Consider the following 12,100-nt stretch of genomic DNA (forward strand, 5'->3'; position numbering starts at 1 on the left):
ACACTGAGGGGGAGGGGACGTGGGTGCCTGCTGCGGAAGAGGCAAAGCAGGAAAACTCAGTCAATAGGGCAGGGAGTTTAGGAGCTCACTGTCAGGGACAAGTTGCAAACCCTTTCAATGTCTTTGTTTCCTTCGCAAAGCCCATGAGGTTAGGATTACATGTGAAAAATGCTTGGAGGCGGGGTTGAGAAATCCAATTACTTAAGCACCAAGGGCACAAGAGTTCTAGGCCACAGAGGTAACCAGGATTTGCTCAGACCCTAATCTTACCGTCCTTGGGATGTTTGCCTCCTAAGGAATATTTCTACAGCAGGACACTGTCACCTATGTCTTAGCCCCTGCCCTACTCTCCTCAAGGATGAGGCAGCTGCGGTAGTCGGAAATTGGTATTTTTATTTTTTGTCTAGTCTTTAGCATCCTACATGAAAAGACCGAAGATCCTCAGCAGAAAAAAACAAGTTTTACAGAGTGTGTAGGGGGAAAGCGGGATAAAGTAGGAAGGAAAATGTCCAAACTATAGCCATCAAAAATACTGGGATGTTTGTCCTCACAGAAACTAGCGCAGAGTCTGGGATCAGCCCCCAGACGAGAAGAGCTGTATCTCTGAAGACTGAGAGCCGCCACATGGAAAAAGCTCAAAAGTCAAGGTACCCTGCCTGAGACAATGGAGCTTTAGCATCTTGTAGGGCCCAAGTCCACTCTGGCATCTACAGGAGACCTGGCCTCTCCCTAACTGTTCCCTTCCTCTAAGGCCCGCGGTACACACGTGCGCACACGCGTACACACACACACACACACACTCCTGCCCCTGCAGGGGGCTCCGCAGGCTCTGACTCCTCTCCATCAGAATCTGAGACTCACAGAGAAGAAAGGGCAAACTGCAGGCATCCTTATCTACAGAAGCTGAGAGGCAGGTAAGTCTGTCGAGGTCCTTGGAAAGAATCTCTGGGATAGTAAGATCTCTACTCTTCCACGCGTCCTCCAGATGGACGGTACAGAAGAGAGGGGAAGTCCTATCCAGAAAGGGGCAGGGGGAGGGGGTCAAAACAGAGACCCTCTGCTTTCCCAGAAGCAAAGTTCAAAAATAATGCAGTTGAAGACATGGCCCGTAAACTGTGGATCACCAGTCCACCGCAACTTCTAAAGCCATCCCAGCTCTTTGCACCTGCCACAACAAGCAAGAGCGTGTTCGCCGGACACGCCTCATCCAGTGGCTCCCAGACCGGTCTGGATGGTGCTGCGCTCCCAAGGTGAGCCATGCCTGGCACAAGCCACAAACTCCTTGTACAAACAAAGTAAGGCTATGTTTCCATCTGCAACATTTTGGGAATGAAGGGAAAAAAAAAAGAAAACTGGCACTTTGCCACATTTCGGTTGAGAAAAACTAACTTTGGTAACCCCTTCATTTCACAAAGAAAACTAAAGTCCTGGAACATTAAGTGCCCCCACACCTAATGCACAGGAGCAGAGTGGGGAACAGAGAGGAGAAGAAACCAGACAATTGCACTTCCCAGCTTCCTCCTTTTAGCGGGTGGTCTCCATGGGAACCCTGAGGCAGGCCGGGCTGCAGGATCCACACACTCGAACTGAGTAGAAGGTGATTCAGGATTCAAGGTGGACCGCCAGGGCATGGTGTTTCTGTCCTGCTTTACCTGAATCTCAGACACACCACATCTATAACCAACAATTTTTCCTTTCAAAACTAAGCTTTCTTCCCAACTATTTCATTCCTGACCCTACTACCCTAATCTGCAAGCACCAGATTCCAGAAACACTTACTCAAAACAAGGCTGGCATGTGGATTCTTCCTGCGAAGTCCCTTGAGGTCCACTGAGCCAGTGATGAAAGCAAATATAAAGAGCTAGGAGCTAGGCACAGCTGGGGGCAAAGGGTTTGGTCTGCCACGTGCAAGTTCACAGCCCCAAACACAAAGATCAAAAGCCTTCGCTGCATAAAAAACAAAACTTGCCAGTGCTGGTTTTCCCAGTCTGAGTTAGGATTTTTGCTAATTTTGTCAATCTCTCTTGCTTTCTGTGGTACTGTGAAGAACAAATAAAGACTTATTTTTCAGGATCTAGTACTGTACCTGGAACATGGTAAATGCTCATAAATGTTGAAAGACAAAGGGAGAGGAAAAGGGGAGATAAAACAAGTAGGATCACAGTCCTGGATAGCATGATAATCAATAGATTTTTTTTTTTTTAAGATTTTATTTATTTATTCGACAGAGAGAGTGAGAGAGTACAAGCAGGGAGGAGGAGTAGAGGGAGAGAGAGAAGCAGGCTTCCCGCTGAGTAGGGAGCCTGATGCGGGGCTCGATCCCAAGACCCTGAGATCATGACCTGAGCCGAAGGCAGACACTTAACCATCTGAGCCACCCAGGCGCCCGATAATCAATAGATTTTCACCATCTGGGCCATGCTGGTCCCCTATTTGTCCCAAGGCTTCCTAAACTAACCCCCAAGGAAGCCACCTCCTTCTCAGAAGCTGCACACATGCTGGGAACAAGGGGGAGTCCTCAGCTGACTGCCAGATGCAAGAGTGTGAGAGGAAATGAGGCCAAAGGCCCAAGAGGTCAGGGTGGGAAAGAGAGCTGGGAGACCCGGAAGCTGAGCCAAACCAAAGCCCCTCCCCATGCTCCCTGCCCCCACCTCCACTGAGCCAAACCCCTTGCTACAGCCTCAGGGGTATGGGAGGGGACTTGGCAGGACCACAAAGATCATTTCTAGCAGCTGGGGGGAGCCCGGAGCCTAGGCCCCTCCTCAGCAAACCCAGCAAGTGGGCCACTGGAGCCCTCACTGTGATCCCTGCGGGCGGCTCCCGGGTCCCTGCACTGTGGCAGGCAGGAAGGCTCTGTCCCTTTGGCTCGCTCACATATCTATCCTGCACTGTCCTCTCAATGGTTCAGAAGGCACTGGGGTCACTAAGGAGGTGGGGCTGAGCTCTGGGACTCTAACTACTGTCCTTATCACGCATGGAGGGGGGGAAGCGCGAGCTCTCTCTAGCTCTCTCTCTCTTCTCTCTCTCAGCATTCCCAAAGTCAACTCTGTGTTTGGTTCCCTTCCTGCTCTAGCCTGACACGCTCACCTGCGTCCTTATCTCCCCAAGTTCACTGCTGCTTGAAAACTTACCTAGAGCAAAAGAGTTTCTGCTAGACCCTCACCAAGGGCTGGAGAGTAGGAAGAACAGGCAAGGAAGAACTAGTAGGAGTCACCCACGGTGTGTGGATCACAGATCCTCGACAAAGGGGCATTTCTGCAGTGGTCCAAAGGAGAGACAGGAGGCAGAGATCCCGGGCACAGTCCCAAAATAGTTTCCAGACATCCTCAGCCAGTCAAGGATTCCCATGGGGCAGAGCGTGGGAGCAGCGTGGGAGCCCGAAAGCAGGGGTGGCCTGGAGCTCTCGGCACTGGGCACTCACTCCTGTCCAGGCTGCCAAGAAGGAGGCGGTGGCAACAGTGTGTGCTATGGCATGTTCCTTGGGCTATCATGAGTAGACACATAACACACTCGCCAGCAAAATGACAAATTGCGTTTGTCAAGCTCAGCTCTGTGCCTGTGCTAGGCATTACACACACCCTACGGCACGGATGTGCCTGAAACTCCGGCTGGACTGCACACAGCAGACGAGCGTATTCCCACTGCGTGCTGCACACCACTCACCCATGAGGTTTACCCGTCTTGCACCCATCCTGTGGGAACACAGACTGGGACAAGTGACGCCCCCTTGTCCCGTGTCCCAGAGTCTTGGCCTGATCTCAGAATGAGCTCACGCACCAGACACATCTTCCTACACCACAACCTGCTGAGGGAAGAGGATCTGGTAACACTGCCTCATCGGGGTATGTGGGACACGGCACCCGATTGGCCACCTAAGGAAACTCCATGTGAGGGAAAGGTGGCACCAGGAATGGGGGGGGGGGCAGGCGGGGGCGGGGGAGTGTCAGATCTGAGCGCTTGTTGGCAATGCCCAAGCCGGGCCAAGAGGAGGCTAGGATTCTCAGACAGACAACTCAACAATAAAAACAAGCACAGACACAATCTCAGAACTTCAAAAACACAGCCGGCTCAGGCCCTACGCTGAGAAGGGGGAAGGAGGAAGATGTGCTTAGAAGGCTTCCTCTGCTTTTTCAAGGAGCCTCTGCCGCATGCCCACAACACCAAAGGTTGAGGCATCAGGCTGAGCGCTTCCGGCAGCACTGCAGGGCCAGCAGAACACAGGCAGGGAGAAACGGAGAACGGGCTTGGAAAGAACTGAAGAGAAGCCATCGCTAGGCAGGAGGGGGGTGCTTTGGGGAGTAAACAAACCTGCCAGCAGGCCTTCCTCCAGCAGAGAGGGAAGCTCTGGCTGACAAGGCCGGAAACACAGAGAGGGAGGGAGCTGCCTCTGCCCTGAGCCCATCTGTCCTCATCCCCTTGTCCTGTTCTCCCCAGGGTGGGGGGCAGAACAGGTGCACTGCATGATCTCCATGCCCACAGCCCTCAACAGCACACACACTGCTTACAGCTCCCCCAGGCAGCAGTGGGAGGCCAGGGAAGGAAGTGGAGGTGGAACCGGGGGTTCTGCTCTGGAGAAGGGAGCGAGTGAGCTCACAGCTCTCTCCTTCCCACCCACAGCACCGCCAGTATCAACCACCCTCTGCTTCCCTCAGGGGCCGCCCACTGCTCCCAGCCTCACCAAGGCCTGCCCAGCTCCCCAGGGGAGCTAATGCCACCTGGCTCTTCTTCCCCCAGAACGGGGCTTCAGAAGCAAAATTCATGCCCTCCGCCAAGCACTTCCTTGCCTCAAGTTCCTTGGTAGGCGGCCAGGGAACCACCCCGGCTCCTGATCCACCCAGCAGCCGCTCGCCCAGGAGCCCCCATCCCACGTGGGGAAGCAGAGCCCCTCCCCGCCAGCATCCCCACCCAGTCAGTGAGGCGGCAGGATGCTACTTCCAGCACCTCCACAGAGCTTCCCACAGCTTTCCCAGGAAGCGGCAGGAGGACTGCCAAGGACCAAAGTCTAAGAGCCTCCGGGGACTTCAGCAGCTTGCCCACCTGCTACCCAAGCCACCTGATTCCCACAGCTCCCGAGGGCTCCGAGGGCCAAAGGGGAAAGTAGGGCTGAGGCAGGGGCAGGGACAGGCTCCCTCCCCCCATCCGGCCCCTGCCCTGATAGTCCCCACACTCCTTCTCCAGCCTCTCTGCTCTCAACTTGAGAGGCAGCCACATGAAGCTGCCTCCCGCTCAGTTTTCCCCACCCTGGGCCAGCAGAGGATACTGCTGAGTAATCCCAAACACTCAGCGGGTCCCCAGCCCTGAAAAGAGGGGCAAAGCCCAAGGAAACCTGGTCCTTACCAACGCGAGAGGAACCTCTGTATTCCCTAGTAATGGCTGAGACCCCACCAGATTCTGCCCTGCTCTGCCCCAAATACCCCAGTCCCGGCCCTCAGACGATCACAGTGCCCCCTTCTCTGCTTCCCACGCACCTGGTAACATTCCCTTCCCAGTCCCCCAGACACCAAGCTGCACAGAGTAACAACAGCCGCCCGACGGATTCCCAGTCATGATGTTGCATCAGCCCCCACCCTACCCAAAATATCCTCACCCCCACCACCTCCTCTCCTCTCCAGCCATCTCCATGGTGACAGCAGCATGACTAATGACACCCTATCAGCTTCAGACTCAGGAGCACAATCCCCCCTCACCCCCCCCCCAGGGCGCCCCGGGATTTCTGCAGGTTGGATGCAAACCAACAGCACCAGGGACATTCTCTAGAGATTTCCAGAGGCAAGGGTGGGGAGTGGGTTGCACGTATTAAAAAAAAAAAAAAAAAAAAAAACAGTTCAACAAACCCAATCCCAACAGCACCCAAACCATCCAGCTGAGAAAGCAAAAAGAATCCAAACAAAACCCACACAGGCCTGAGAATTCATTGGTCGCCCACACCCCCGCCACCCCTCCCCCTCAGCTGCTGCTACACACACAGTGGGAGATTAAGGGATCACCAGAGGAGACCCTTTATTTTTATCCAATCCAGTCAAACACTTCACCCCCACCACACACGCGCACACACACACATGCGCGCGCGCAGACACACAAGCGCGCGCGCGCGCAGACACACACACACACACACACACAAGGTACCTTGACAGCAGCCCCTTGTCCCCACGGCCCGGCTCCTTCACCAGCCTTTATTTCCACCTGCAAAAGAAGCCAGAAAGACTGATGAGCCAGGCAGACACCAGGAAAGAAGCAAAGTCCTTCGGCTGCACAGCCCCAGCACCGCTGCAGGGGAAGGAGGAGAACCGGAGGGAGGGGGCCGCGGAAAGAAAGGATAGCAGGGACCATCTTCCTGGCTCCAGCTGCCGCCCAGACTCTTGGTGGATGGGCTCATTCGCCTTTCCGTGTTTTTGTTTTCATTTCTCCTTTTTCCACCCTCCCGAGATCCAGGAGGGCACTGCCCCTCGTCCTGAGTCCCGTCTGGCCTCGTCCCTCCCCGCCCTGCCCGCTCTACCTCGGCCGGCCTCCTCTGGTGCATCGGCCGGCGGGCCTCCCATTATCCCCGCCGGAGCACACGGAGGGAGGCACTGCAGAGGAGGCGGCGGCCAGCTGCCGGCTTGGCTCCCCTCCCCGCCGCCGGCGAGGCTGGTGTGGAGGGGGCGGCGCGCTCGCCAGCCAATCCCCGTGGCCCGCCGGGCGGCGGGGGCAGGGCCGCCGGGGGTGCTGGACCTGCCCAGCCGGGAGGCGGGGGCGCCGCCAAGGGTGCCGCGGTGCTGCGCTGGCTGCAGCCCAGGTCTGCCGCCGCTCCCTGGCAGGCCGGGGATCCCGGGGCACCCCGCTTCCTCCTGAGCAGGGGACCCTGAAGGTAATACGCAAGGCGTCCTCTGCATCTCCAGGGTCAAAGAGGGCAGACGGCGCCCGGGGTCGAGCTGGGGTGGGCTGGTGGGATTCCCCCTCCAGCCCCTCTGTCACCCCAGGACACCAGCATACTGCCTCATCCTAGCAGCAGCGAAAACAGTGCCAGGTGCTAGGATAAGAGCAGGAGGAGTGACAACCGCCGTCATCTTCCAGGAAGGAGAAACAGAAAAAAAGTCTTGGCAGTATGAACCTTTACCCCATTTTTGCAGATGAGGAAACAAGGCGAGACAAGTAAAGGAACTTACCCAAGGTGACAACAGCTAGAACACAGCAGGGCTGGGACTCCAAGCCAGATCCATCTGGCTCTACAGACCAGACTCTTAACCGTGACACACAGTCCTGCTCCTCCCTCCCTCTAGCGCCCACCTCGGAAAACAGACTGCTTGAAGCGCACACTCCTGTGGTTCAAAGCCTCACCAAGTCAGCCTTGCCCTCCCCATACACACAAACACCCACACCTCACCCTAGATCCCTCATCGCTCATGCCTGAACACACCGCACCCTATCCAGACAGCCTCTGCCACCACCACTAGGATGTTTCCTCCTCTCTCAGAAAGGCCATGGAAGGTGGCCCTCCAGGTCCTCGGCGCCCCCCAGACCTCAGGGCTTCCCATGCCTGGGAAAGGCTGAAGAGAAGAGGTGACCCAGACCCCAAGAGGTCTGGCCTCCACTTCCCAGACTCTGAGCCTTTGAAAGCTACAACACCCAGGAGAAGAGAAGAATGGCAGGAGGAGAAAGAATAGAATGGGGAGAGGAAGGTCTTAACAAACCACTCCTCGATTTCATTTCCTGGGCATTCCTGGGCACACCCTGCTGCACCCTATCCACTCCCTGTAGCTGAATACCCCCGAAGTTACCACCTCCTGGGAAGGGGACAGCCACAGACTCTGGTGCTCGCACGTCTGGTTGAGTTCCTGGCTCCACCACCGGCCAGCCGCAGCACCATGGTTGTGTTACTTTACCTCTCTTAACCTCACTTGGCTCTTCTGTAGAATGGAACTACAAACACCAGCTAAGCCCTGCACAGTCAGGAGGATTCTACAAAGAAAGGTAGCATGGCGCCCGCCACATGACCGAGCAGAGCGAGCCACCATCACTCTGAATTTCGGGGGGGAGCTCACCGTGTGCTACTTCTCATCTCACAGATGAAGGTGCTGAGGCCAGAGAGAAGAGGTAACTGGTAGAACTGGTTAGGATGTGTGGGAGCCTCTGTTTCAGTGACCTGCCCAGTTGCTGCCCCCTCCATGGGGTCCCAAGCTGATACTCAGAATGGGAGGAGCTGCCTTGGCCTCTGGTGAGGAGACTCCAAGAAGCACTAGGGCCCACACCTGCCTCACCCCTGGGGACAAAGGGCAGCCCTGCTGGCTCCTCTCCAGGGTAGGCAACAAGGCGAGGCAAGGAGCAGGGTCCTACACCACGGCTCGAGATGGGAAACGGCTTCTGCACCCCCAAAGCTCTTACCTTGGCCAGGCCAAGAGAAGTCCCCTCTTTACTCTGGTCCCCAGCACCCCTGGCCTCCCCGCCCCCCAGACACACACACGGTTGGCTGCTGGATAAGAGTGACTAACACTGCTTGGACAGTAACAGTTAACACTGTTGCTGCTGCGGCTGCCACAGTTTATCAAGCCCCTGCTGCGTCCCAGGCCCTGTGCCAGTTACGCTGTAGGAGCATCTGACTGAGCGTCTGACTTACTCCACACACAACCTTGCCTCTCATGGGGAAGCGGACGAGAGATGTTAAGTCACTTGCCCAGCAACACACAGCTGGTGAGGAGTGAGCTAGAATTCCAATCTAGGCCTTGCTCATTCCAGTCCTCTCACCCCCCTCGCTCTCTGCCAACCCCAGGGAAATGCAAAAAGGGATAGGGTCATTTGAACCTAACCACTTCCCTTCAAGCTATGGGTCTGAGAATAGTAACGTTTTTCATGCCTCAGAGACTTCGGGAAGCTGCTCCTTGACTGGATTCTCCTCCCCCCTTCCCCTCCCCCGCCCGGTGCTAGGCTTCCTCCGCCTGTTCCCTCCCTCTGCCTCTCTCCCAGCTCCTCTAGCCCCCACGGGCATCCCCCGCTCCTCCGGGGCCTCACAGCGCAGCTCACAGCCTCTCCCAGAGCACCGGTCACAACCAGGCGCAGTTATTTATTTACACGGCGGTCTTCCCCATGTGGGCGGGGGCCCCATCTTCCCCACTTTACTAGGCTGTGCTAAGTTTCTAGGCAAGGCGGGTGGGGAGGCAGGGGGTTGGGCACTGAAATGTGGAGGCCACTCTCCTGGTTGACCTTCTCTTTGAGGTCCCCAAGGATCAGAGGGACACCTGCTCTCTGGAGAGGGCAGACCTGTTCGAACTGAACTACAGCTGAGCCTTAGCCTCGTTCAACCAGCACGTCTTCCTCCCCAGCCTTCAGGAGCCACCCTGACTGTCTGACCCACCCCCCCAACTCCACTGCTAACTCAGTCCTACCCTACCCACAGGTCCTGGCTACCCCCCACCCGCGCCTCCGCCCAGCAATCCAGGGATATCCTAGAAGAGCCTATGCTCCCCAGGGCAGTCTACCTGCCCCCGTCTCTGTCCCACACGGGCCTCCTGCCCTTTCCTGAGGAACCTGGAATGTCAGGGCTCCAAGGAGTCACAGAGGTGCATGCTCCTAGCAGAGACACTCTCCACACCCCACGACAAACCCTCTCCCATCTCTACCGGCCTCTCTTTCGACATTTTGGACTTCTCAGTGGCTGACCCAGAGGTACTTGGGACCCCTGGGGGCTGAGGGGCCCCTCCCTACTTTCTGTCATGACCCCAGTCCCACCGTACTCCCCAAAGAGGAGTAGGGCCACAGCCATCCCCACTGAGGAGAGGCAGATGGATTCACTCACTCTCAGAACACACAAATTACCCCAACACTGAGAACCTCAGTAACACGGGTACCCACAGGCCAGAAACCACACAGATATACAAAGACTAGGGGATGGGGATACATCCAGACATAGATTCAGGAGCATGTGCAGGAACATCAACCAAACATCAACCCCATGTAGGGCCCCACACTTGGAGCATGACGTAGCATATCTTATTTAATCCTCAAAACAAACCAGTGAAATAGGAATTATTCACACCTATTCTACAGATAGAGAAATCCATTTACAGGGAGACTAAGCACCTTGCCTAAGGTCACACAATGAGGAAATGACTGAGCAGGGCTCTTGCTGTCCCCTCACTTGCACTGATACAGTCAGACTGCTCTGTGTGGTTCTAGGATTTTCATATCAACCTACCTCTTCTAACGTTGGCAGAAGATAGACAAACTTCTCTTCTCCGGCACAGCTGTGTCCTGAATGAGGTCACTCCCCACAAAGCTTTACTTTAAAGCTCAGTTCAAGACCCGATTCCTCCAGGAAGCCTTCTAGGGTTACCCCAGTCCTCTGTCAGCCGACAGCACTTCTAACGTTTCTCATCTGACACTCGGTACTGCTATTTGTCTGTCTGGGTGTCCTGCCTCCCCCACCAGAATGGCTGGAGTCATGCCTTCCCAAAGGCCCTTCGGGGTTTTGCCCAACATACCATACACAGAAGGCACCTGAAATCAACTGGGGGGGACGTCATACCCTCCTCTCCTTTCCTCTCCATCACACAAAGGATCCTGCCAAAGAAACCCAATACCTCCTCCACCTTCAGAGCCTATGTTTGAAGTCCCCGGTGTCCACGCATCAATTTCCACCCAAGTAATTGCAGCCCATCACACACATCATCCCCTATATTTGAAACTCTTTCGGTTGTCATGGGAACTGCCTTTGCCTTCATTCACTGATCAGGCCTCACAATTAGCTTTGGCAGCGGAAGTCTGTGTCAACAGCAATCACAAGGAGGAGGAGGAAGAGGAGGAGGAGAAGGAGGAGGAGGAGAAAAGGTGCTTCTCCTGGAGACGCAGCAGAGATGGACTGAACCCAGGCACCCAGCAATGTCCAAGGGAATGCAGTCAGAGCCTGCCAACAACTCGGCCAGCCCGCCTGCTTCCGAACTCACCAACAGAATGCACCTGGGCCCCCCAGGCTAAGCGGCAGCAGCTGGAGCTCTGCCCATACCCCGCATGCCGTCCTCGAAGCTAGTGAGAAAGTCTTACAGTCTATTTCCCCACCCCAAATTCAACAGCCTTGGGCTACCAAATGTCCCAGGATCCAAGCAAACAACACGGAACCTTAAGAGGTCGTTGAGAAGTGGGACAGGAATGCTGAGTGGTTTAGAGACCTGGGGACAGCGCCTGTGGAAGACTTCCAAGAGGAATTCACACAAAGTGTCTTCCCCACCACCTGGAGGACCTGGGAGTGCCCTCGGGTGGCCCCCTGCGGTGTGTCCATGTCCTTCCACACCCTGCCACCAGCCCTGAGCGTTCGAGAAGCATCTCCACACACCTCAGACTCAGGGGAGGTGCCCCCTTCCTCCTGGAAGCCCCCTCATCCTTCACCTATGGCTACACTGAAACTCTCAGAATAGGTCCCCTCCCTTCCCCACTGGGCCCAAAGGTGAGTAAGGTTGGTCTCTGCCCTCGAGGCGTCCCTCCCTTACAGACCTGACAGACTGTACTGTAATTATTTGTTTCCATGCTCGTCTCCCTCCCCAGACTGCGAGCTCATTAAGGACCGAGTAAGCGCCGCCTCCGCTTTCCCCGCCGCTGAGGCTCGGAGCGCGCCTTGCGCACAGCCAGTCCCAGGCGAGATTCAGATTCGCTGAATGAGGCTGGGAAGGCGACTCGCGGGTCTCCAAGTCAAAGCAGATGACGTCCTGCTCGGGGACACTGAAGCCAAAGCCCTCCCCTAGCACCGGGGACGCTGCCGGTCCCAGCACCAAAGAAACACGCCGGGAAGGTGCCTCTCCTCCTTCCTCATCCTAGCACCAGGACTTCCCAACGCCCCGCACCTTGCTGGGGGCATGGATGCATACCCTTAAGGAGCAGAGCAACCCATAAAGAGAGGAAAAGGAGACAAGAGCGAGCCCCTCCGTGTGCAGCTCTCCCTCCGTCTGGAGGATCCCGAGGTGCTGCCCTGCCAGCAGCAGCAGGTACACCCTCCGTCCGCAGGCTCCCCGGCTGGGTGTACGGAGGTGGGGGGCACACTGGACTGGGGACTTCACGGGTCAGAGCCGGCGGCGGAGGAAGAGCCAGCGAGCAATCCCCAGACCTGCAGTCACCCGCAGTCCAGCCAGTCACCCAC

General features: G+C 56.2%; 1 protein-coding gene across 7 annotated transcripts in view; it reads right to left on the reverse strand.

Annotated features, from left to right (window-relative positions):
* The window catches only part of TET3 (tet methylcytosine dioxygenase 3), a 99,125-nt gene that overhangs the window by 75,763 nt on the left and 11,262 nt on the right, over positions 1–12,100 (reverse strand). For 4 of the 7 annotated variants that reach the window (XM_064572301.1, XM_064572302.1, XM_045884754.3 and 1 more), the window contains exon 3: positions 6,127–6,183. The exons of 1 other annotated variant lie outside the window; for it this stretch is intronic. In XM_064572301.1, coding sequence (XP_064428371.1) covers positions 6,127–6,183 — 57 coding nt within the window. Of the gene's footprint in view, positions 1–6,126; positions 6,184–6,496; positions 6,593–12,100 lie in introns of those variants that run through there. 2 more of the 7 variants (XM_045884755.3, XM_054509762.2) reach the window with 2 other exon arrangements.

The sequence above is a fragment of the Mirounga angustirostris genome, unplaced genomic scaffold (genome assembly GCF_029215605.1).
Source record: "Mirounga angustirostris isolate CCGP_5_RB_7025 unplaced genomic scaffold, mMirAng1.0.hap1 SCAF_10, whole genome shotgun sequence".
Taxonomy (NCBI): domain Eukaryota; kingdom Metazoa; phylum Chordata; class Mammalia; order Carnivora; family Phocidae; genus Mirounga; species Mirounga angustirostris.